Source organism: Jaculus jaculus, chromosome 5 (genome assembly GCF_020740685.1).
Source record: "Jaculus jaculus isolate mJacJac1 chromosome 5, mJacJac1.mat.Y.cur, whole genome shotgun sequence".
Lineage (NCBI taxonomy): Eukaryota > Metazoa > Chordata > Mammalia > Rodentia > Dipodidae > Jaculus > Jaculus jaculus.
In genome coordinates this window covers 4,038,633-4,064,809 of record NC_059106.1, presented here as the reverse complement: position 1 = coordinate 4,064,809, position 26,177 = coordinate 4,038,633, and the positions used below count along the sequence as shown (strand labels likewise).

Sequence of the window (26,177 nt, the reverse complement as noted above, 5' to 3'; positions counted from 1 at the left end):
CCTCAAACTCACAGTGATCCTCCTACCCGTACCTCCCGAGTGCTGGGATTAAAAGCGTGCACCACCGTGCCCAGCCTGTTCTGGTTGAGAACCTGTTTCACCTGGTAGTGAATTAGAAACTCTAATTGGGAATGATCCTTGGGTGGCACCCATCTTGCTGTGCAGCCGTGAGCAGCCAAGTCTGGATCCGCGGAACTTGGAGCCGGATGCTGTAGCGTGAGCATCTCTAACCCCAGTGAAACTAGAGCAAGAAGGAAGGTGGAAACAGAATTGCCCAAAAGCTCACAGGCCAATGATATGAAAAACCCTGCTTCAAATAAAGGTGGAAAATGGGTGCTGAGAACTGTAGTTGCCCACTGGCCTCCACTCTCTAGCCTGGCACACATGATCGCACGTAGACGGATATCAGATGTGGACGGAAATACTTCCTCCTGTTCTATAATTTGTTCAGTTGTCTTTCATAGAGGAAAAGGTTTTAGCTTGGATGAGGACAGAGCTGGCTATTTGTTTGTTTTGAGATGATCTCATTCTGTAGCCATAGGTGTCTCAGAACTATATGTCACCTTGGCTGTTTGTCACTTTGGTTTTGGGGGTCCATATATGTTTCTGTGTGGTATGTGTAGAGGCCAAAGGTCAGTGTCAATGTCGTCTTCATTCACTTCACTTTATTTTTGAGACAGGGTCTCTTTCGATGAACTTGGAGTATACCAATTCATCTAGATAAGCTAGCCAGCAGCCTTGGGGTCCTTGTATCTCAGTCTCCCCAGCATTGAGTTTACAGTGAGCCACCACTCCTGGCTTTCAGTCTAAGTCTAAAGTTCCTTGTGTTAAGCCTCAAAGATTGTTTATAGTCTGAAAGCTTTACTGTTTTACATTTAAATCTGATCCATTTTTTTTTTTTTTTAGAGGTAGGGTCTCACTCTGGCTCAGGCTGACCTGGAATTTGCTATGTAATCTCAGGGTGGCCTCGAACTCTTGGCGATCCTCCTACCTCTGCCTCCCGAGTGCTGGGATTAAAGGCGTGCGCCACCACGCCCGGCTAAATCTGATCCATTTTGAGTTCATTTTGTTTTCTTTTTTGTATCTGGATATCCCAGCTGCTCATTTAAAAAGCTTTCCCACTGAACGGATTTTACCAATTACATGCATATCTATAGATAGATAGATATAGTTTTATTTATTAGAGACAGAGAGAAAAGCAGAGAGAGAATGTTGGCATGCCAGGGTCTCCAGCCACTGCAAGCAAACTCCAGACACATGTGCCATCTTGTTCACCTGGCTTACATTGGTACTTAGGAATTGAATCTCTTAGGCTTCTCAGGCTAGTGCCTTAACCACTAAGCCATCTTTCCAGCCTGACCTGCTTTTGCTTCTTGGTCAAAACTAATTGGGTGGATTTTATGGATGTGTGTGACAGGTCTTTCTTTGTAACTCAGATTACAGACATATACCACCTTGCCCTGCTAGGCCTGTTTTTTGATTTATTGATTTATGTGCATATCCCAACACAGAACCACAGTCTTGATTATTACAGCTAAATGTAATCCTTAACATCTGGGAAAGTAATCCCTCATCTTTTCAGAATATTTAGTCTTTCTCATAGAAGGTTTTTGTTGTTTTGTGTCATTGTGGGAGGGGGGGTTGTTGTTTGTTTGTTTGGGTTTTTTGTTTTGTTTAGGTTTTTTTTTTTTCTTTTTTTTTTTTTGAGGCAGGGTCTTACTCTAGTCCAAGGTGACTTTCAACTCACTCAGTTTGACCTCAGATTTGTGGTAATTCTCCTACCATACTCTCCCCAGTGCTAGGATTAAAGATGTGCACCACCATGTCCGGCTCCATATAAGTTTTAAATTAAGTTTGTTGATATCTTTATATAAATTTACCAAGGTTTTTAGTAATTGGTTTAAGTCTGTAAATACATCTTTTACTGTATGAGTGCTCCTGACCATGAGCACAGTTTGTCTCTGGGTAATGTGTCCCCTTTTTCTTGGACACTGCATGTTTTGCTAGATGTATACCTGTTTTTCATTTCTTGGGTGCTGTTGAGATGATGCTGTGTTTTCAACTTTGATTTCCCTGTTCTTTGTCAGTACACTGATATGCAGCTGCACAAATGCTTTTCTAGCGCAGGAAGAGTTTGTAGATTCTTTGAGATAATTGTGTTATAGTTTGCAAATAGTTTGCAAACCATTTTATTGAATTTGTTTGTTTGCATTATAATACTGGCTAGAACTTGAGCAGTATCATGTTAAGCAAGAGTGGGCGAGAGTAAGGCGTATTTGTCTTACTCCCTCATGTTGGAGGAGAGACTTCACTAACATCTCCTGTGATCTGTCTTCTTGGATTTTAGATATCAGTATTGCATCATAAAACATGGTGGGGGGCTGGAGAGATGCCTTAGCAGGTAAGACAGTTGCCTACAAAGCCTAAGGACCCAGATTCGATTCTCCAGGTCCCACATAAGCCAGATGCACATGGTGGCGCATGTATCTGGAGTGTATCTGGAGTGGCTAGAGGCCCTGGCATGCCCATTCATTCTCATTCTCTCTCTCTAATTAATTAAAACAATTTTTAAAAATAAAATAAAGCATGTTGGGTATATTCCTTTATGAGTTTACTGGCTTTTAATGAGGAAGATTATATAGTATAAGTGCTTTTGTTTTGTTTTGTTTTGTTTTGTTTTGTTTTGTTTTGTTTTGTTTTGTTTTTGTTTTTTGAGGTAGGGTCTCACTCTAGCTCAGGCTGACCTGGAATTCTCTATGTAGTCTCAGGGTGGCCTCAAACTCATGGCGATCCTTCTACCTCTGCCTCTCAAGTGCTGGGATTAAAGGCGTGCGCCACCACACCCAGCTGTGTAAGTGCTTTTTCAATGAAAACTAATTGCATACATAGACCACTTATATTTATATATAATATGTATAATTCTTAAGGAATTTTAAGTGTATGTATGAACAAACTCATTCCCTCTGATTTATAATTTGATAAGCTCTTAAGCTAAAGTGACACAAATTTTTCATTGGAATTTGTAAATTGATATTGGTATTCTCTGAAAAGCCATGAATGTATATATCTAGGAACTTATATTATATTCCTCTCCCCATCTCCATAGTCACAGTACCTACTTTTACTCCTGTGTATTATAGGTTCTTGTACTCTTGTGATTTTTCCCAAATCTATTCATTAAATATTACTAATAATTTTAAAATTATTTGCTAACATTGGAAGGGGCATTTCTCCAAACATTGGCTTAGAAATTCTGCATCTTGGGCTGGAGAGATGGCTTGGCGGTTAAGCACTTGCCTGTGAAGCCTAAGGACCCCGGTTCGAGGCTCGATTCCCCAGGACCCACGTTAGCCAGATGCACAAGGAGGTGCATGCATCTGGAGTTCCTTTGCAGTGGCTGGAAGCCCTGGCGTGCCCATTCTCTCTCTCTCACTCTCTCTGTCTGCCTCTTTCACTCTCGATCTCTCTCATATAAATAAATAAATAAATAAACAAAAAAAAATTAAAAAAAAAGAAATTCTGCATCTTATCTTCACTTGGCTTAAAAAAATAAGTCATTACTTTTCTTTAAATCCTAGTCAGAATTCTGCAGAAAAAAAGAAAAATACTTATTAAAACCAAATTATCTTTTGCTCCAGACTGTGTGTACTTCTAAAACTCTTTCACTTAGTATTATCCAGTGTCTCCTGATCCAAAGGGTCTTAATATTTCTCTTTTGATGGGTCTTCTGCAAGGCTTTTAGATTATACATATCGAACTTTCCCTTTCTGGGACAGAATAGTTCAGCCCAGAATAAACAAACAGAGCATGTTTTTTCTCCCCTGTTTCCTTTGCAGCAGGCGGGCTTCTAGGTCCTCCTGTAATTCCCAGAGGAAATCTTTCTTCAGAAATAGTCAGCCTGTTTATCTGTCCGGGTGTGTGACTGTCCTAACCTGTCCTCTGAAGGTTCGAGGAGAGTAGTACCCAGGGGCAATAAGCACATTTAGTGCCCCCTCTCATCATGTCCCCGCCTGGGCAGGGAAGGTACAGGAGGACCCAGGAACATGTTGTTATGTCAGATAGTAAATACTCAACAAACTTGACAAAAGCCCAAAATAGTTTGAGCAATAAAGTAAGTACAGTAATACATTATGAACCAATGAAAAAGTAGGAATCCATAAATGTAAATGATAATAAATAGTGGGAGAAAAGAACATCTTGTGCTTATAGCAATATGCCAAGAGCTCATTTTATATATTAGAGTTGGGGAAAAATTTTGCAGTTATCACAATTCATTATTGAATCACATAAGGATCATTGTTTGCTCAATTTAAGGGGAAAATTGGGTGAAAAAGATATTTGCATAGTTTTAAAGTCTTCCCCACAAGTTGCTTATTAGTTACAAGGGAGGAGAATATAATTAAGTATATAGAAGAGGAATTGGGCAATATCTTGGCTGCTCATCAAAATTACCAGTTATGAGAAACAGATGACCAGATAAGCACTGAGTGCTTCCAGCTGTGACACCCTGAGGACTGAAGTGATCTAATATGCTTTCTTTATCCCAATCAAAAGTATATATTCTAGCTATGGACAAAACTGTGTAGACACAAAGTAAAGAGTGCTTATGTCCATTTTTACCGCCTTAGGCACTGGGCCCAGGGCCTTTGGATGCTAGGCTAGTACTCTGAGCTGCATGCATCCTTGGCTTAGCAAGGAAGGTGCTGAAGATGGCAGTGGCGGTGAGGAACGCCTGAGGAGGAGTGACATTCCTACAGACATATCAAAGTCTCAGAAGACAAAGACAGTGGAAATGGTCAACATGAAGGGAAGGGAGATTAACAAAGATAGCAACTAAAGTCACACCTAAAGTATCCGGGAGTGTTGATATTATAAACTATTAGATCAGCTGACAAAATTGGAATACAGACAGGAAATTAAATTATTGCATTAGTAAGAGCCATTATTGTAATTTCTATCCAGTGACATTTTTAAAAAATATATTTATTTATTTGTTTGTTTGTTTGTTTGTTTGTTTACAAGCAGAAAGATACAGACAGATAAAAGGAGAGAGAGATAGGTGCATCATGGCTTCCAGCCATTGCAAATGAACTCTAGATGCATGCTCGATTTTGTGCATCTGGTTTTACATGGGTGCTGGAGTATTGAACTGGGGTCCTTGGACATTGTAGACACCTGAGCCCCCCAATGACTTTTGGTTTTTTGTTGTTGTGTTTTCGAGGTAGGGTCTCACTTTGGCCCAGGCTCCCTCCAATGACTTTTTTTTTTCAAGGTAGGGTCTCACTCTAGCCCATACTGACCTGGAAAGCACTATGTAGTCTCAGGGTGGCCTCGAACTCATGGCGATCCTCCTACCTCTGCCTCCCGATTGCTGGGTTAAAAGTCGTGTGCCACTACACCTGGCTCTGCAGTGACTTTTAATGAGGTTTGTATATGTAGATAAGATAACTTGTACCAGTTTAAGCATATGTACAAGTGATGAGACCAGCAGTAAATCCTTGCAGTAGATCCAGATATGAATATATGTATACAGGTACTTTTTGGACTGTTCATAAGAAAACTTTTAAACAAAAACTGTCTGTTTGTGTTTGCTGGTCTTGGTTGCTCATGCCTATAATCCCATCATTTTGAAGACTTGAGACTAGAGGATCCCCAGCCAAAAACATAGTGAGACCTTGTCTCCAAAAATCAGGGGGAGCTAGACATGGTGGTACACACCTTAAATCCCAGCAGAGGTAGGTAGGAGGATCACTGTGAGTTTCAGGCCAGTCTGAGATTACCTAGTGAATTCTAGGTTAGCCTAGGCTAGAGTGAAGCCTTACCTCAAAAGAACGAAACAAAACAAAAGGTGGGGGAGGGCTGGAGAGATGGCTTAGCGGTTAAGCGCTTGCCTGTGAAGCCAAAGGACCCCGGTTCGAGGCTTGATTCTCCAGGACCCACATTAGCCAGATGCACAAGAGGGTGCATGCATCTGGAGTTCGTTTGCAGTGGCTGGAAGCCCTAGCGTGCCCATTCTTTCTCTCTATATATCTGCCTCTTTCTCTACCTGCCACTCTCAAATAAATAAATAAAAATGAACAAAAAAAAATTAAAAAAAAAAAAAAAGGTGGGGGAGTGGAGTGCTGGAGAGAGAGCTCAGCAGTTAAAAGTGCTTGTTTCCAAAGGCTGCTGGCCCAGGTTCAGCTCCCCTCCCCAAATAGCCACATAAAGTCAGGCAAATGCATCTGGCTTTTGTTATCAGCAGCCACAGATCCTGCCCCTCCCCAACACATGCATACACCTATGCAAATAAGTTAATATTTTCTGTAAAAAAAAAAAGAAAGAAAAAAAAAAGATCTCCCTAGTAGATTCTTTGAAACTCTTCTGTCTTACTCTCCTGGTTGGTCCTGTTCCCACCTACATGTGAGTTCTTCTCATGCTGCTTTCTGACTGGTGAAAATCTACAGTGTCGCACAGAGCTTGATAAAGAATTTCAATTCTAGGGTTTTTCATTTACATTCTAGAAGTAACTCCAAGTTCTTGGTCTTCAGCATAAAAAGGTTTAAGACTAATTATTTAGCCATCCAGTGAGTGATAACTTTGACTCTTAGATCTCTGGCAAGGTTGTCCACCACAAGCATTTCCTAAAAGACTCAGACTTCGTTCATTTCAAGAGCTTTTCAAGTAAATAAATCACACAATGCTATATCAAAACTAGTCTGAGATGTTTCTCCTCAGGCTTGGTGCATGCACAGTTCTATTCCTAACTCATGTAGTGTTATTTGAATTTATGGTCATAACCACCAAACACCATTTGATCAACAAATAGCACTTGTTAACAGAGACACACACATGCCCACACATACATATGTTATTCATATATTTCTTCTCCGTTGGCAGGCTTTAAATACAGAAGTCCTTCCTTTTCTGTGGTTTCACTTACCTAGAGACAACTGAGATCTGAAGATATTAAGTGGAAATTCTAGAAATCCTAGTCTACAAATTTTAAGCTATAGTCTGTTTTACCTAGGACGTGAGCACTCCGTTTTCCTGGCATGTGCACAGTGTGTGCTTCCCACGCACGAGTGACTGGCCATCTGGATGGTTAGATCAGCCGCCACGGTGCTTGTGCTCAAGTCGCCCTGTGTCAGTCACTTAATGAGGTTCCAGAGAATGAGTTGTGATGTTGGGAATTAAGGTTTACTAACAAAAAGCTTTAAAGTCCTTCCTTTAAGTGAAAGGGTGAAATTCTGAGGGAGGGAGGAAGAGTGTGTGTGTGTGTGTGTGTGTGTGTGTGTGTTTAATAGCTCAGGTATGGTTAGAGGAATCTGTGAGTGTTAAGAAGGAGAGAGTGGGGCTGGAGAGATGGCTTAGCAGTTAAGGCACTTGCCTGTGAAGCCTAAGGATCCAGGTTCAATTCTCCATGTCCCACATAAACCAGATATACAAAGTGGTAGTTTGCATTTGCTGGAGGCTCTGGTATGCCCATTCTTTATATCTGCCTCTTTCTCTTCCCCCACATCCCTCCTTCCTTCAAATAAATAAATAATTTTTAAAAAAAAAAAAAAAAAGGAGAGTGAGGGCTGGTGAGATGGATAGTTACAGTGCTTGCCTCCAAAACCTAAGCGCTCATGTTCGACTCTAGATCCCATGTAAGCCAGGTGCACATGGTGACACCACACTCAAGGTCGCCCATGCACACAAGAAGGTGCACGCATCTGGAGTTTGCTTGCAGTAGCTGGAGGCCCTAGTGTGCCAATCCCCCGCCCCCATAAACAACAATAATAAGATTTTTTAGGAGAGAGAAATTCATGTTCCATTTTCTGTTGCAGCACACATTGTGAAGGTAGAGCTAGAACGTGGGGCAGGTGCAGATTAAGACGGACAGTTCCTGCATGGCAAGCATCTGCCTCAGGCTGTAGTGCTGCCTCTGTAAAACTTCCCGTGAGTCTTGAAAGCTCTCTAGTCAGTGTTGTACTCCTGTCCTCTCCTGGCATGGACTTAACAGCTGTCCCTGCATCTGTCCTCTGCATAATCACTAGCAGTACTGAGGTGGGGTGGGAGGGGTCTTTTTTTTCTTATGTGTTTTCTGTTTTTGTGGTTCTGGGAAGCAAACTGAGACCCTGTGCATGCTGGCAAGTAAGTGTTTTTCCACTGAGCTGCTGATGTGTTTTTGTTTTTTAATTACGTGTCTGGATTGGACTTTTTTTAAATTTTTTATTCATTTATTTTTTATTTATTTGAGAGTAACAGAGAGACAATGAGGCAGATAGAGAGAGAGAGAATGGGCGTGCCAGGGCCTCCAGCCACTGCAAACTCCAGACACATGCGCCCCCTTGTGCATCTGGCTAACATGGGTCCTGGAGAATGAAGCCTCGAACCGGGGTCCTTAGGCTTCACAGGCAAGCACTTAACTGCTAAGCCTTCTCTCCAGCCCTGGTTTGGACTTTTAAGAGGAGTAGGCTTCTATAGTTCAGTGGTTATTGAAGAATAATTTTCTAGCTGGGTTTCATTTTAAATGATGGAACTTTTAAGGTTTTGGGGTTTTTTTGTTGATGCCCAGGCTGTGGCCTTCATCTTGTTGCATGCAGTCTTCCTGTCTTGTCCTCCCAAGTGCTGGTATTATAGGTGTGGGCCACGACAGCTGGCTAGCTGATAGAAATTTATCAGAGCTAGGTATGATTGGGCATGCCTGTAGTCCTAAAATTCAGAAAGCCAAGGTAAGAGGATTACTAGTTCCAAGCATCCCAGACTACAAAGCAAGACTGTGTCTCAACCCCCTTCCACACAAAATTTTTTTTTAATATTTTATTTTTCTCTACTTATTTGAGAGAGAGAAATAGGCAGGGAGAGAGAGAGAATGGTCACACCAGGGCCTCCAGCCACTGCAAACAAATTCCAGATGCTTGCGCCCCCTTGGCTTGAGTGGGTCCTGGGGAATCAAACCTGGGTCCTCTGGCTTCGTAGGCAAGTGTCTAAAACACTGAGCCATGAGAGACAGAAAGAGTGCATATGTATACACCAGGGTCTCCCGCCACTGCAAACTCCAGGCACACGTACTACTTTGTGCATCTAGCTGTGTGTGGGTACTGGGGAATCGAACCTGGGCCTGCAGGCTTTGCGGGTAAGTGCCTTTACTGCTGAGCCATCTACCCAGACCCGGGTTTTGTGTTTTGATCTAAAAGAAAAAATAATTTATACAATTGAATATGCGAAAGTATAATATGTAGATGAAATCCTAAAATACATCTTTAAAAATTAGGTATTAGAACATTGTTAGTTGTCGTTGTTAGTTAGGCTTTTGAGACTATCTGGGTCTGCCTTCTTTAATAGAACTTTCTATAATAAGGAAGGTGTTTCATAATTTGTCCTCTAGTAAACAGCCCTTGCCACTAGGTTCATATAGGTATTTAGCACCTGAAATGTGGCTAATATAACTAAGTCTGAATTTTAGTGTTGTCTGAACCTGAATTTTAAATTTTACTTAATTCAAACTAATTTAAGTAGCCACATATGACAGGTAAACAAATGCAAATCTGAAATAATTTGGCTAGAAAAGCACAAATTAAGTGTTTTAAGATAAAACTTTTCATCTACTCCAGGGTCTCCAAAAGCCTGTTTATGTAGCAATGACAAAATGAAAGCATGAAAAATCATTGAGGGGTCTATTGCTGTGAATAACACGAATCAGAAATAATATCCAGAGATTTTTGCATGGTCCTGATATTCACTTACTTTTATTAGGAATGTTATAGAAGTAATAAAGATCAACTTGAAAAATGAGACAATAAAAAATTACATTTGCCAGATGTGGTGGCATACACCTTTAATCCCAGAACTTGGTAGGCAGGGGTAGGAGAATCCCTGTGAGTTTGAGGCCACCCTGAGACTACAGTGTGAATTCCAGGTTAGCCTGGGCTACCTCAACCCCCCCCCCCCCAAAAAAAAAAAAACATTTAATTCTACAAATACTTACTGGACTCCTGGATTGATTATTACCTTAAGATTAAAGCAGAGAGAACTAGGCTTATAGCCATATCGTTTTCTAACCACAGACTTCAGTAACATGGCTGTTTTTTTATTGTTTTTAAGTTCTCCCCCACTTAGGTAGACTACATAAAACTAAATTGCTTCCAGTTGAGTTCTACAGGTGTGGTGTGAAAGAGCACATGGAGCTGCAAAGATAAGGAAGACATGTCCCTCCCTTCACAATCAGATTCGCTGTAACAGGGAGAGAGGCCTGTTTAACTAGTGCATTATGCAGTGTGTGCAGGAAGTGGTGGTGAAGACAGGTAGGGACCTGAGGTAGGAGTTGGTAATCTACAGGCCATAAAATTTTAAGTATATTTACAAGTTCTGTAATTTATACAAAATACTCTATTTCTACCCAACCATTTTTCTGATGAAGAGTCACAGTTTCTAAACAAAAGGGAAAGAAGCTACTAGAACCACTTAGTGAGTGAGTGTCAGTCAAGAAAAGATTTCAAAGGATGATGTCAGCCTGGGTATTTAAAAAATTATATTGGCTCCCAGCACTTAGGAGGCAAAGATAGGAGGATCACCCTGAGTTCAAGGCCACCCTGAGACTACATAGTGAGTTCCAGATCAGCCTGAGCTAGAGTGAGACCCTACCTCAAAAAAAAAATAAAAATATATTTTAAAAATAAATAAATAATAAAAATAAAAAAATAAGATTAAATTGGCCTATTTGGTAAGTAAACAAAAAATGTCTAATACAAAGGCCTGAAGTTATGAGTTATAGCATATTCTGTGGCATAGGAAATTTGATGTTTCTGGATATAAAATACTGACACTAGAGGCTGGGAAGCTGGTTTAGTGGTTAAAGGCATTTGCTTACAAAGCCTGAGTTTGATTCCCCAGTACCCATGTAAAGCTAGATGTATAAGGTGGCACATGTGTCTGGAATTTGTTTGCAGTGGCAAGAGGCCCTGATATGCCTATTCTCTGTCTGTGCTTGCAAATAAATAAATTTTTAATTAAAAAATACTGATACTAGAGAGACTAGGTTAAAAAACAATGCTTCACCATTCTAAGTATCCAACTTGGAAATTAGTAGAAATAATTAAGCCAAAGGAAAGAAAAGATGGACTTTTTTTCTTTCTAATTGATAATTTTCATACATGTACATAATGTATTTTGACTTTTCTTTCCCCACTCCTCCATCATCCATAACCTTGTTGAGCCCAGTATTATGCAGGTAACAGTAGAATACAGTGACCACTCACATCTGGGAGATAGTTCCAAAGCCCTCCTCCCCATCCTTTGGCTTTTACAATCTTTTTTTAAACATTTTTACTTTATTTTTTAAAATATTTTCTTTATTTTATTTTGAGAGAGAGAGAAAGAGGTAGATAGAATGGGCATGCCAGGGCCTCTAGTCACTGCAAGTGAACTCCAGACACATGCACCACTTTGTGCATCTGGCTTATGTGGGTGCTGGGTAATCAAACCAGGGTCCTTAGGCTTCATAGGCAAGCGCCTTAACCTCTAAGCCATCTCTCCAGTGGCTCTTACATTCTTTAGGCAGCCTCTTCCACAGTGTTCCCTGAGCTTTGGAAGGAGTGTTAGAAGTGTCTCATTGAGTACTGAGCTCTCTCCGTAGTCACTTCTCAGCACTTTGACAAGTTTTGAGTTGGAGACAGGATTGTTGTTTTTTTTAAATTTTTATTTATTTGACAGAGAGAAAGGGAGATAGAGAGGGAGAGGTTGGGCATGCCAGGGCCTCCAGCCACTGGAAACCAACTCCAGATGCATGCGCCCCCTTGTGTATCTGGCTAACATAGGTCCTGGGGAATCGAACCTGGGTCCTCTGACTTTGCAGGCAAATGCCTTAACCGCTAAGCCATCCCTCCAGCCCAGAAAGGGTTTTTTGCTTATGTGTGTACATGTATGGTGCCCTTGCCCTCCATAAGCTTACCTGCCACAGGGCCACTTGCCTGCGGAGACCAGAGTGGATGTTGTGTTTCTGGTTCCATAGCTTTACCCTTATTTTATGTGGAGCAGGAGTCTCCTTTCACCAGTTCTGGAGCTTGTGGGGCTCTGAAGTTCTTGAGTCTCTGCTTCCCCACAAGACTGGGGTGTTAGGCACACATGGTCATGACCAGGTGTTTTATGTGGAATCTGGAGATTTGAACTCAGTCAGTCTCAGACCCTCGTGCTTGTGCAGAAAACATAACTGCTGAACACCCCCCCACACTGTGTCCCTCCCTCCCTCCCTCCCCCCCCCCTCGACAAGTTTTGATGTCAAACTATTTAGTATTTTCATTAACAACCTACCTCAATTCTGATAAATTATGGAACGAATGTCATTTGACAGTAGAACATAAATTGGCGATTCCTGACAGTGGAAACAAGAAGTAAACCTCAAGCCCATTACCATGGTGATGAATCTCATGAGGAATAATTCTGGCAAGAATCCCTATTACTGGTGGTAGCTTCATGACTTTAATTACCAGTCCCTAAGCCCTTGGAAGAATAAATGATTTATAGAATAAGCTTTAAAAATTCAAAAAAAGAACTTACCTTAAGCCTTTATCCTTTCCCACTACATCAAACCATATGAGATCACCAGTATTTGATTTTTTTTTTAATTTTTTATTTATTTATTTGAGAGCGATAGACACAGAGAGAAAGACAGACAGAGAGAGGGAGAGAGAGAGAATGGGCACGCCAGGGCTTCCAGCCTCTGCAAACGAACTCCAGACGCGTGCGCCCCCTTGTGCATCTGGCTAACGTGGGTCCTGGGGAACCGAGCCTCGAACCGGGGTCCTTAGGCTTCACAGGCAAGCGCTTAACCGCTAAGCCATCTCTCCAGCCCCAGTATTTGATTTCTGAGCTAAAAAAAAATGACACTTTGACGTGGTTCAACCTGATATGAGTTATAATCTCTTTATGTTCTTGGTAATGTGCTTCTGATATATTTGCTTTTATAGCCTTTATCTTTATCCCTAATGAAGATAATTTATCTCTGACTTGTATTGTAGAAGACCTATCCATAAGCTTAGAGACTTTGTGACTCTGCAGATGAAATCTAAAAATCCATTTGTTTAGGAAATGTGGTCCTGTGAGAAGTTTTTTTGGTGGATTTACATACAAGGGATAACTGTGGTTTATGCAGACTCATGGAAGGGGCTTTGTTGGTGGATTCCCATACAAGTGATATCTGTGGTTTCTTCCCTCAGCTTTTAGTTTGGATGCTGAGCAGCCTGATTATGATTTGGATTCTGAAGATGAAGTATTTGTGAATAAACTGAAAAAGAAGATGGACATCTGCCCATTGCAGTTTGAGGAGATGATTGATCGTCTAGAAAAGGGCAGTGGTCAGCAGGTACACCCTCATTTATGTTGTGTTTAAAATGTCTGTATTATATGAACACAGTGTAGCATTGAGGAGGGCTGCACAAGCCTACTGTGAAGCTACAAAGCATGAATTCACATCTTATCTCTGCCTATTATTAACCTCGTAATCTTGTGTAATTGTGTGTTTCCCCGTGCCTCAGTGTCCCCCACTATAAAATAGAACTAAAAAGATTAAAGTAGTGTTTGAGTACGTGGTGAGCAAGCCAAATAAAGACCTGAAGTCATGTAATATATAGCATAATATATTTCATGTCATGAAATTTGATATTATCAAGTTGTGAAAATTAAGTGAAATAGTTTTAAAAAGGCACACTGGGGCTGGGATTGTAGCTCAGTTGGTAGCATATGTTCTTGTTATGTACAAAGCTCTGGGTTCAGTCCCCAGCCTCATACAACTAGACGTGGTACATGCCTATAATCTCAGCCCTGGGGAAGAGAGGCAGGAGAATCAGAAGTTCGAGGTCATCATCAGCTACATAATGAATTTCAAACCTAACCTGGGATACTTGAGACCCTGTGTCCAACACTGCCAACCACGTAGAGTCCGTGTTAATACTGCTGTAGTCTTGATTTTTGTCATTTGAATTAGAAGTAACACTTTTGAACATTGTGTAAGTGCTTTATGAAAGTGACATAATGGTTTTACATTCAGCCAGTCAGTCTGCAAGAAGCCAAACTCCTGCTAAAAGAAGATGATGAGTTAATTAGAGATGTTTATGAATATTGGATTAAAAAGAGAAAAAACTGTCGAGGGACGTGTCTTATCCCATCAGTAAAGCAAGAGAAGCGAGATGGTTCTAGCACAAACGACCCTTATGTGGCTTTTAGAAGACGTACTGAGAAAATGCAAACTCGAAAAGTAAGTGAATTTTTTTTTAAAGATTTGTTACAAAGTTATAATCAGTAACTTAACCAAGTCGACCTTTAGCGTTTTAAGGGGCTGTTATTAGTGATGTTAATACTTACCCCCGGTGCTCTATGCACTCTCCAATGACTGAGTTCTACTTCACTCCTGAAGTATGTGCATTTGTACATGAGGAATTGTATTTATCATACAAGTCGTTTGAAGTGCTTATCGACATTAAAAAAAAGCGACTTCATGTTTCAGAATCGCAAAAATGATGAAGCTTCTTATGAAAAAATGCTTAAGCTACGTCGAGACCTCAGTCGCGCTGTTACCATTCTTGAGATGATAAAACGAAGAGAAAAGAGTAAAAGGGAGCTATTGCACTTAACACTGGAAATTATGGAAAAGAGGTAAAGCTTATTTTAGTACTGCTAGAGTTTCTGTACCAGTAACATTTTATGTATTGACACTTAATTTATTTCCTAAGCAACTATCTGTAATTATAGAAATATTTTTTCTAGTAATTAGAGACTAAGTACTAAGTACATAGTGTGATAATAAACTTGGCATAGTTTCACATGCATTCCTATCTTTATTGTCTTAAAAAGTGACTGGACTAATTAATAACAAATAAATAAATCAGGCATTCCATTGAGAAATTGTTTTCTTTTGTTCTTGACCAGAGTATATATCAATTCCAAAATTTTTGTTCTATTTACCTGGCAGTCATGGCTGTTTATGTGTCTGTATCTGTTAAATTCTGATTGTTTGTTCATGTGTTTGAGGTCTGATGGGCTTGTGGGATGTATTTAAAATTCTTGGGTATCCAACAACACACCCAGAGCTTTGCACATGCTTGGTAACTTACTGTTGAGCTATATCCCCAGCCTCAGACGCCCATATATCTTAACACTCTGTAGCCACTTGGTAAGGTGCTCAGTGAAACTTAAAGCCCTCCTTCTCAGTCCCTGCCCCCCAAAAGAGAACCACTTCAGTGTCGTAGGAGCCCTTTCAGAAAGAACCGCGTTGTGCACAGCCGCTGCGATGAGCAAGAAGTTCTTCAGCAGCACAGTACACGTGGCTTCGGTTTCTCCATGCCTGTCACCAAAACTGCTCAGTGACAGTGCGACTATAGGAATTTTTTTCTTTGTGCCAAAACAAAGCTTTGAGCCCAAAAAGTAGAATTTTAAAAAGCAATTTGTCTTCACTATATATATGTAGTTGACAAATAGTTACGTTTTAACTGTAATCTTACCAACGTCATATTAATATTTATAATTGTATTCCAGTTAGGTAGTAGTCATAGGGATAAGTACTTAAAACCTAAGTTTTTGGTTTGATTTTGTTGTTGCTGTTTGTTTTTTGTTTTTACTTTGGTTTTTGGAGGTAGGGTCTAGTTCTAGCCCAGGCTGGCTTAGAATTCACTGTGTAGTCTCGGGCTGGCCCTGAACTCACAGTGACCTCCTACCTCAGCCTTCCGAGTGCTGGCGTTAAAAGAATGCGCCACCACGCCCGGCTCAAATGTAAGGTCTCAGGCCAGGCGTCGCATGTACACTGCCAGTAATCTCAGTGCTCTGCTACTCCAGAACTCACAGTGACCTCCTACCTCAGCCTTCCGAGTGCTGGCATTAAAAGAGTGCGCCACCACGCCCGGCTCAAATGTCAGGTTTCAGGCCAGGCGTCGCATGTACACTGCCAGTAATCTCAGTGCTCTGCTACTCCAGAACTCACAGTGACCTCCTACCTCAGCCTTCCGAGTGCTGGCGTTAAAAGAATGCGCCACCACGCCCGGCTCAAATGTCAGGTTTCAGGCCAGGCGTCGCATGTACACTGCCGGTAATCTCAGTGCTCTGCTACACCAGGCATCGCATGTACACTGCCAGTAATCTCAGTGCTCTGCTACACCAGGCATCGCATGTACACTGCCAGTAATCTCAGTGCTCTGCTACTCCAGGCGTCGCATGTACACTGCCAGTAATCTCAGTGCTCTGCTACGCCAGGCATCGCATGTACACTGCCGGTAATCTCAGTGCTCTGCTACACCAGGCATCGCATGTACACTGCCAGTAATCTCAGTGCTCTGCTACGCCAGGCGTCGCATGTACACTGCCGGTAATCTCAGTGCTCTGCTACGCCAGGCATCGCATGTACACTGCCAGTAATCTCAGTGCTCTGCTACGCCAGGCATCGCATGTACACTGCCAGTAATCTCAGTGCTCTGCTACGCCAGGCGTCGCATGTACACTGCCGGTAATCTCAGTGCTCTGCTACTCCAGGCGTCGCATGTACACTGCCAGTAATCTCAGTGCTCTGCTACTCCAGGCGTCGCATGTACACTGCCAGTAATCTCAGTGCTCTGCTACGCCAGGCGTCGCATGTACACTGCCAGTAATCTCAGTGCTCTGCTACGCCAGGCGTCACATGTACACTGCCAGTAATCTCAGTGCTCTGCTACTCCAGGCGTCGCATGTACACTGCCAGTAATCTCAGTGCTCTGCTACGCCAGGCGTCACATGTACACTGCCAGTAATCTCAGTGCTCTGCTACTCCAGGCGTCGCATGTACACTGCCAGTAATCTCAGTGCTCTGCTACGCCAGGCGTCACATGTACACTGCCAGTAATCTCAGTGCTCTGCTACGCCAGGCGTCGCATGTACACTGCCAGTAATCTCAGTGCTCTGCTACTCCAGGCGTCGCATGTACACTGCCAGTAATCTCAGTGCTCTGCTACGCCAGGCGTCGCATGTACACTGCCAGTAATCTCAGTGCTCTGCTACTCCAGGCATCGCATGTACACTGCCAGTAATCTCAGTGCTCTGCTACTCCAGGCGTCGCATGTACACTGCCAGTAATCTCAGTGCTCTGCTACTCCAGGCGTCGCATGTACACTGCCAGTAATCTCAGTGCTCTGCTACACCAGGCGTCGCATGTACACTGCCGGTAATCTCAGTGCTCTGCTACGCCAGGCGTCGCATGTACACTGCCGGTAATCTCAGTGCTCTGCTACTCCAGGCGTCGCATGTACACTGCCAGTAATCTCAGTGCTCTGCTACTCCAGGCGTCGCATGTACACTGCCAGTAATCTCAGTGCTCTGCTACGCCAGGCGTCACATGTACACTGCCAGTAATCTCAGTGCTCTGCTACGCCAGGCGTCGCATGTACACTGCCAGTAATCTCAGTGCTCTGCTACACCAGGCATCGCATGTACACTGCCAGTAATCTCAGTGCTCTGCTACTCCAGAAGGCTCACTTGAGGCTGCTTAGTAAACACCATCTCAAAATATATATACATCTATGCACCTCCTGTGGGGGGCTTGTGCCAGGTGGGGGTGGTGCACCAGAGTCTTTGTCCCTGCAAACAAATACCAGGTGCATGTATCACTTTGTGTCTGGCTTTGTGCGGGTGCTGGGGGATTTGCAAGCAAGCATCTTTAACCATTGAGCCATTTCCCTAGCCCAGAAGAAAGTGTTTCTCGATGCCCCTCCAGTCTGTAAGGTCAGAATGATTGTCTTATGTCCCCATTCCCTTTAGATCCCATGGTTTACTTTTGATCTCTGGGGAGGGATCACATAAGATGAAGGGATCACAGTCTCAAAGGGTGAAATTGAGGCAGAATAGACAGTGAAAATTGTGAGGATATGGGAAATCAAAGGAACCCCTCACTCTGGGGTCTGGTTGAAGCGTCTCACCAGTTAAAAATAAAGAATTCCAGCACAATTGATGCTTGCTGTGAATATGGCCTATGAAAAGAAAATTGTCCTTCTATAGAATGGTGCTTAAGGCCTGAGTAAATGATTTTCAAATATGGCCTTATGAGCTGGGCTTGGTGGCACACACCTTTAATCCCAGCACGCAGGAGGCAGAGATAGGAGGGTTGCTGTGAGTTCAAGGCCACCCTGAGTCTACATAGTGAATTCCAGGTCAGCCTGACCTAGAGTGAGACTCTGCTTTGGGGAAAAAAATTTTTTTTTACACACACACATGGCCTTATTTCTTTCCAATATATAAATCTGAAATTCTCTGGGAATCTCTCAAACAAGACTATAAAATACCAGGGATATCCAATCTTCAACAGCTGTAATCATCTTTATACTTCAGGAGCCACCCTGTGACCTTATGTAAGTTCCATAATAATGCATCTGGAGAGCTCTGTCAGTACAGTACTTGTCTAGCGGTCACGAGGACCTGAGTTCTCTGGGTGGTGGTCTCTGTAGTCCACGGGGCTGTGGAAGTGGGATGAGGAGGATCCCTGGGTATCACTGGCTGGCCCTGGCCATCCATTCTCTCTTTTTCTCGGCCTCTTCTTCTGCCCCCCTCTCTCTCTCTCTCAAATAAATTAATTTAAAAAAATATTTTTTAAGAAAGATGTAAAATTAAGCTGGGCATGGTGGCAGAGGAAGAAGGATCACTGTGAGTTCAAGGCCACCCTGAGACTACACAGTGAATTTCAGGTCAGCCTGGGCTAGAATGAGACCCTACCTCAGAAAACCAAAAAAACAATAGTAATAAATAAATGAGAGACTGATTGGGAGGGGGAGGGGATATGGTGGAGAGTGGAGTTTCAAAGGGGAAAGTGGGGGAGGGAGGGAATTACCACGGGATATTGTTTACAATTATGGAAGTTGTCAATTTAAAAAAAAAGATGTAAATTTGCAATTATAAGATGAATGAGTTGTGGAGACCTAAAGTATAGTAGTAATAACACATCTGACAATTTATTGTATGCTTGAACTTTGCTAAAAGTAGAATTTTTTTAAATGTTTTTATTTAATAGAGAGAAAGAGGCAGATAGAAAGAATGGGCACACCAGGGCCTCTAGCTACTGCAAGTGAACTCCAGACCCATGCTCTATCTTGTGTATCTGGCTTTATGTGGTACTGGAGAATCGAACCTAGGTTTGATTAACTACTAAGCCTTCTCTTGTTTGTGTAAATGGTGTCATGTATTCATACTGTGTGCGTTCATACATAGAGGTGTACATCTGTGTGGGCACACGTGTGTGCATGCATGTGGAACCCAGTCATTGATATCATATATCTTGTTCAATTGCTGTCCATCTTATTTTTTTCAGACAGGTTCTCTCACTAAAACTAAAACTCAACAGTTACACTAGATTACTAACCAACAAGGCCTGGGGATGCATCTTCTCATCTCTGCCTCCCCTGCCCTGGGGTTACGGGCGTTCTGTGCCATGCCTCGCTTACCGGGTCCTCATAGTCACACAGCAAACACGTGACTGAGCCACCCCCGGCTTGGAGGACAGCAGGTTAGAGGTCTAGGGCTGTGGCTGTGCTGCTCGAGTGCCTGCCGAGCGTGCACACCGCTCTGGGTTTGATCCCCAGCATTGCACAAACCAGACGTGATGGGGCGTGCGTGTGATCAGAAGCTCACGGTCATCATCAGCCACTTCGCATGTTTGAGGCCAGCCTGGGATAACATGAGACCCTGTCTCCAAAAACAAAGGAAGAAAGAGGAGTAAAAGAGTAGCCTTTTGAACTTTTCTTGCTGGTGTGTGGTCAGGGACCAGAAAAAGATGGTGTCTGGTGTCCTCCCCACCCATGTGCTCCCTGACATGAGCTGTGCACCTGCTGCCCGTCAGCCCTAGTGACTCTTTGATCTCTGCCCCTCCCCCCCCCGCCACCAGTACTAGGGTTACATGGCCATGCCCACATTCTTCTGAGGAATAGAAGTTGGTGGTCTCCAGCTTGAGCAGCTTAAATGACAAGCTCTTTGAACTCCTCAGCCCAACAATAGATCTTAAATAACCTTATCACACATACTCGGGTGCCCAAGGTCACTGTGAGATTACTTTGTACAGATATTTGGTCAGTAGTAGTCATCATTGTGCAAGATCTCTATCAGAGTGGCACGACGTATTCTTTAAACATATGTAACTTAAACTTTCTCATTTTTAATTTCAGGTATAATTTGGGTGACTACAGTGGAGAGATCATGTCTGAGGTTATGGCACAAAGACAACCAATGAAACCTACTTATACCACCCCCATCATCCCTATCACCAATAGCAGTCAATTTAAACACCAGGAAGTGATGGATGTGAAGGAGTTTAAAGTGAACAAGGTGACTAAGTCTGGGGTGCAGCATGGGGTGGTGGCATGGTGGTCTGTCGTTACAGTGAGATCAACAGGAAAAACATGTGAATGCTTACCATAAAGTGTGCTGTAAAACATAAATGGTTTCTGCACATTCCAAAGAAAAGTAAAATTTAATAGTTAAATTTTTCTTTTGCCTTCAATCTCAGCACTTGGGAGGCAGAAGTAGGAGGATCACCATGAGTTCAAGGCCAGCCTGGGCTAGAACGAGACCCTACCTCAAAAAGAAATAAATACATAAATAAATAAGTAAATAAATAAATGTTGTTTCTGTTACCTCCTAACAAGGGGAAGACCTTGTTAGGATGTCTGATAAAAGGAGTGTTTTAGCTGCTAGTAGGTGGGGAAATATTCAGTGTTAATTTAATTCATATTAAATCTAGGGGTTTGGATGCCAGGTGTGGTAGAGCACGCCTTTAATCCCAGCACTCGGGAGGCAGAGAGGTAGGAGGATCACCATGAGTTCGAGGCTACCCTGAGACTACATAGTGAATTCCAGGTCAGCCTGAGCTAGAGTGAGACCCTACCTCAAAATAATCATCATCATCATCATCATCATCATCATCATCATCATCATCTAGGGATTTGGGAGAACATGAAATCTCTCTTGGTACCATGGGTTTACCTTGTGTTTTGTAAATAGCTTTGTTTGCACGTTTCTTAGTTTAGAAATGTCGGTAATACAGACAGTGGCTTAGAGATGGAAAATTTTTGACAAATTAGCACTTACCCAAATAATCCACAACTTGTGAAGTATAAGATTGATGAGGGGAAATCAAATTAGTGAGGGGAAACTAGAAGTCAAGGATAGAGTCCAATGAACCTGTTTGAAAGCAGTGCCTCTGGGGAGAGTGTTACGTGTTTACTTGTTGTTTAGCAAAACCTCACCATTACAGTTGGCTTACTGGATTCATTCTGTATGTGCCAGAGATGTGAGCCCTTACACTCTTGATTTGATCTAAATTGCAGTTCCTTCAAATGAAGACAGAATCATGAAAGGTGTAATTCTTTTGCCTTGTGCTTTTCTTATAGTTTAAGTAAGTGGATCCCAAGGTTCATTTAAGATGAGCCTTTTTTCCCCCCTGAGGTAGGGTGTCACTCTAGTCCGGGCTGACCTGGAATTCACTATGTAGTCTCAGGGTGGCCTCAAACTCACGGTGATCCTCTCCTACCTTTGCCTCCCAAGTGCTGGAATTGAAGGCGTGCAGCACCACGCCTGCCTGGTTGAGCTTTTGAGTTACTGATAAGAAAGGCTGAGGAGAAAGCTCAAAGTGCTTACCTCACAAGCATGAGGATCTGAGTCCAAGCCCCCAGAAGCCTTGTCTTGTGGTGTACACTGATCTCCCAGTACTAGAAAGGTGAAGACAGGCAGCTTCTGGTCTCCCCTATGAGTTATTTGAACCTGTTAGGTCAGCTTCAGGTTAATAGCAGACTCTGTCTTAAAAGGGGATGGCACCAGGAGCTAGGAAGATGGCTTAGTAGATAAAGTACTAAGCATTCGAGCTCGAGTACCTGAGTTCAATACCCCCCCCCACACACACACACACACAGCCTGAAGCTGATGGCTGCTGTAAGCCCAGCAGCCCGACACTGATGGCAAGATGGTAGGCGCTGACAGGAGAGTTTCCCAGAGCTCAGCAACAAACAGAAGAGTGAGATAGGCTAGGACTAACCAAAAGTTATCCTCTGACCTCCACATACACTCTGTGGATGTACACATGCACACTCTTCACACACAGATAAATAAGACAGTCATTTTTAGAAAAGAATACTGACCAGCACCTGAAGAATGACCCCCCCCAAGGTTGTCCTCTGGCCTGAACATGTGCACCCATGTAATGTACATGCGTAAAAATGACCGCATAACACTATCTGACCAGTGAGACTGGCTTTTCATTTCATTTTTATTTATTTCTTTGGAAGAGAGGGAGTGTGGGCACACCAGAGCCTCTTCCACTGCAGACAAACCAGACACCTGCGCCACATTCTGCTCCCTGGCTCTGTGTGAGTACTGGGGAGTCAAACCCAGGCTGTTAGGCTTTGCAAGAAGGTACCTTTAACCACTGAGCAATCTCTGCAGCCTGATACTGACTTTTTTCCTTCCCAAAATAGGGTCTCCCTCTGGCCCAGGCTGACCTGGAATTCACTGTGTAGTCTCAGGCTGCCCTTGAACTCACAGAAGTCCTGCCGCCTCCGCTTCCCAAGTGCTGGGATCAAAGGCGTGCGCCCCCGTGCCCTGCCCGATGCTGACTTTTGACTGATGTTTGGCATCGCCGCATCTAGCTTTTGATTCACGTCTGTCCTATCAGTACAACTGAAATTGTAGAGACATGCTTTATACTTTAATCAACTTAAAACATTTAATGCCTGCTGGTTTGTTTTTGAGTGATTTTTGTTTTGTTTTTTGTATTGTTGTTGTTTGGTTTCCTCAAGGTAGAGTCTCTGTGTAGCCCAGGCTGACCTGGAATTCACTGTGTAGCCCCAGGTTAGTGTCGAGCTCATGGGAAGATGCTCCTGCCTCTCTGCTTGAGGATTAAAGGTGTGCACCACCTTGCCGGGTTATGCCTGTTACTTACACTGATCTTTTTTAATCTACATGATAGAACTTTTGTCTGTCTAGTTTTCCTTTAGAATTTTCATAGGTAATAAAAAACCTAAAGGAGGTAGTAATAAGTACTAATTACAGTTTTACAGGGATTTAGTCTAGAGAACTTATCTTTTCTATTGAAATAAAATATTCCAGAGGACTGTTTGGGTTCTGAGACATACTTGGGCTTTCTCAGAGGCCAGACATAATGACTATGGATGCCTTCATCCTAACAATAACTTCTTCTTACAATTCCCCTGAAAATCACATTTGTGGAACATGGCTTCTAGTGCATAATCAGTTCCTGTCTTTGTTGCAGCAAGATAAAGCCGACCTTACTCGGCCCAAGCGGAAGTACGAGAAGAAGCCCAAAGTCTTACCGTCTGCGGCTGCTGCTCCTCAGCAGACGAGCCCTGCTGCCCTGCCAGCGTTCAACGCTAAAGACTTAAACCAGTACGACTTCCCCAGCTCCGACGAAGAGCCGCTCTCCCAGGTAAGCAGAGCGCCTCTGCAGGGAGGAGGCGTACAGGAAGTCCCGAGCTTGACCTCTTGCATGTACTTTATTTAAAGGTTTTGTCTGGTTCTTCAGAAGCTGAGGAAGAGAATGACCCTGATGGTCCTTTTGCTTTCCGTAGGAAAGCAGGCTGTCAGTACTATGCTGTAAGTTTTCAGACTTTCTTCGTAAATATCAAGTGACAAATTATTTAACTGAAAATATATAAAAATTTAGATTTTCTTTTCTTTCCTCCTTCCTTTTTTTTTAGCCTCACTTAGACCAAACTGGCAACTGGCCCTGGACTAGTCCTAAAGATGGAGGACTAGGGGACGTGCGATACAGATACTGCTTAACCACTCTCACCGTACCCCAGAGATGTGTTGGATTTGCACGAAGACGGGTTGGGCGCGGTGGAAGGTAGCATATTTCAGTTTTCCTGTCAAAGGGATATTTTAGACATGAGGGGAATCACATTTAAAATTAAATTGAGGGCTGGAGAGATGGCTCAGCAGTTAAGCGCTTGCCTGTGAAGCCTAAGGACCCCGGTTAGAGGCTCGATTCCCCAGGTCCCACGTTAGCCAGATGCACAAGGGGGTGCACGCGTCTGGAGTTCGTTTGCAGTGGCTGGAGGCCCTGGCGCACCCATTCTCTCTCTCTGTCTCTTTCTGCCTGCCTCTCTGCCTCTCAAATAAATAAATAAATAAATAAATAAAAATATTAAAATTAAATTGACACAGTCCTTATAAACAGCACAGTCGTCCTACTTTCTGTTGTAGCTGATGTGCTTCCTCATTGCTTTTCCATTTTACTGCCTGGTTTTCACCCTACCGTCCATCACCAAACACGTCATTCTAATGCATCTCAGATAAGTTGTCACAGGATAGAACTAAAGAAACTATTAAAAAGTGAGTGCTGGGGGCTGGAGAGATGGATTAAAGGTTAAGGTACTTGCCTACAAAGCCAAAGGACCCAGGTTCGATTCCCCAGTACCTGTGTAAAGCCAAATGCGCAAGGTGGCACATGTGTCTGGAGTTCATTTGCAGTGTCTAGCGGCCCTGGTGCACCTATTCTCTCTATCTCTCACTCTGTCTGTCAAATAAATTTTTAAAAAAATGAGTTCTGGGGCTAGCGAGAGGGCTTAGTAGTTAAGGCATTTGCCTGCAAAGCCTAAGAACCCATGTTCAGCTCCTCATATCCCATGTAAACCAGACGCAAACGGTGATGCATATGCAGTCACGCATGCCTACTAGATGGTGCATATGGTTGGAGTTCAATTACAGTGGCAGGAGGCCCTGGCATGCCAATTCTCTTGCTCTCACTCATTTAAAAAAAAAACAAAACAGGCTAGTCTGTTGAGCTTGCCTCAATTTAAAAAAAAAAAAAAGTGAGACATGAGTTCTAGGAGAATGGATTAAATAGGTCAAGAAGTGTCACATTAACTCATCTAACGGCTTGTTTAACCTTTCAGTGAAATAATCCATGCATGACCCACTCTTGACATCCCAGTTATATCTGGTGCTGCCGTTCTTCCTTTGAGATAGAACTCCTTCAGATGGGAGGAGCTGTCAGCATGGGAGGAGGAACGGAATTGCAAAACACGGAAAAACAAAAATAAAGTTGAGGAGCTGGAGAGATGGTTTGGCAGTTAAGAGAGCACTTCCTACAGAAGCTTGAGGGTCTGGGATGAGAGGGCCTAGTTGGCCCTGAGCTTGATTCCCTGCGCTTCTGCAACTCTCGTTCTGGGGTCGGGGATCAGAGACTCGCTGGGGCTCCCTGTTCAGCCATTCTGATCAACTAACAGGTGGGGGTGAGTGGAAGAGCTACAGAGGAAAGCCCTTGGTGTTCTCTGCCTTCGCCTGCATGCAACGGGGAGTGTGCTTGCATGCATACACGTAACCACGCACACCATACTACACACAACACAGACATGTGCAAAGCAATAAAAAAAACCCTCTATCCAAAATGGAGATTTGGGTTTAAAGGAGCCAGATTCTGAAATTATCAACTTTGTGGCTTATAAATAGGAGTATGCTTTTGCTCAGCTTTGGGAGTACAGGGAAAGGACAGACCCTTGAGTGGGTATTCTCGGTCACCTCCCTCCTGTCTTCTTCCTACACAGGGTCTTGCTGGACAGAGCTCACTCCGACTATGACAGCGCGCTTCACCACCTGGACTTGGACATGCTTTCCTCGCCACACCATTCTCCAGTCAGTCAGTTTGCCAATACCTCAGAAACAAATACCTCGGACAAATCTTTCTGTAAAGACCTCAGTCAGATACTAGTCAATATCAAATCATGTAGATGGCGGCATTTTAGGCCTCGGACACCATCCCTACATGACTGTGACAATGGTGAACTCTCCAGTAGAAAATTGTATAGGAGCGTAACTCGAACAGGAACAGCACAACCTGGGACCCAGCTGTGCAGCGCCTCCACGCAGAGTAAAAGTAGCAGTGGTTCAGCACACTTTGGTATGTTGGTTTGTAACGTGCATTTCTACACACGGGTTGGGCTTACCCACGCTTTTGAATATGTGTCTATTACACTCATAATTAAAAGTGCTAAATGCTGATTTGAATCCTGTTCAGTAATATTACTGCTATGAGTGTGTGCGTGTCTCTTCACCTCAGCCCAGAGAAAGGTGGTTGTTCCTGTCTACTGTCTGTCTACTTCGTCTGCTAGAAGCAGTCCATGAGCCACAAGATTAATAAGTTTTATTTTTAAGTAACATGAAAAGAAAATGGACTGTTTTGTGCTTGGACACTTACCTGG

At 43.0% G+C, this 26,177-nt stretch overlaps 1 protein-coding gene across 2 annotated transcripts in view; it reads left to right on the top strand.

Annotated features, from left to right (window-relative positions):
• Epc1 (enhancer of polycomb homolog 1) overlaps positions 1–26,177 on the top strand; it is a 105,640-nt gene that overhangs the window by 64,472 nt on the left and 14,991 nt on the right. For both annotated transcript variants that reach the window (XM_045149471.1, XM_004668165.2), the window contains exons 3-10: positions 13,182–13,327; positions 14,012–14,218; positions 14,468–14,616; positions 20,130–20,289; positions 23,228–23,401; positions 23,479–23,568; positions 23,673–23,821; positions 25,524–25,876. In XM_045149471.1, coding sequence (XP_045005406.1) covers positions 13,182–13,327; positions 14,012–14,218; positions 14,468–14,616; positions 20,130–20,289; positions 23,228–23,401; positions 23,479–23,568; positions 23,673–23,821; positions 25,524–25,876 — 1,428 coding nt within the window. The remainder of the gene's footprint in view (positions 1–13,181; positions 13,328–14,011; positions 14,219–14,467; positions 14,617–20,129; positions 20,290–23,227; positions 23,402–23,478; positions 23,569–23,672; positions 23,822–25,523; positions 25,877–26,177) is intronic.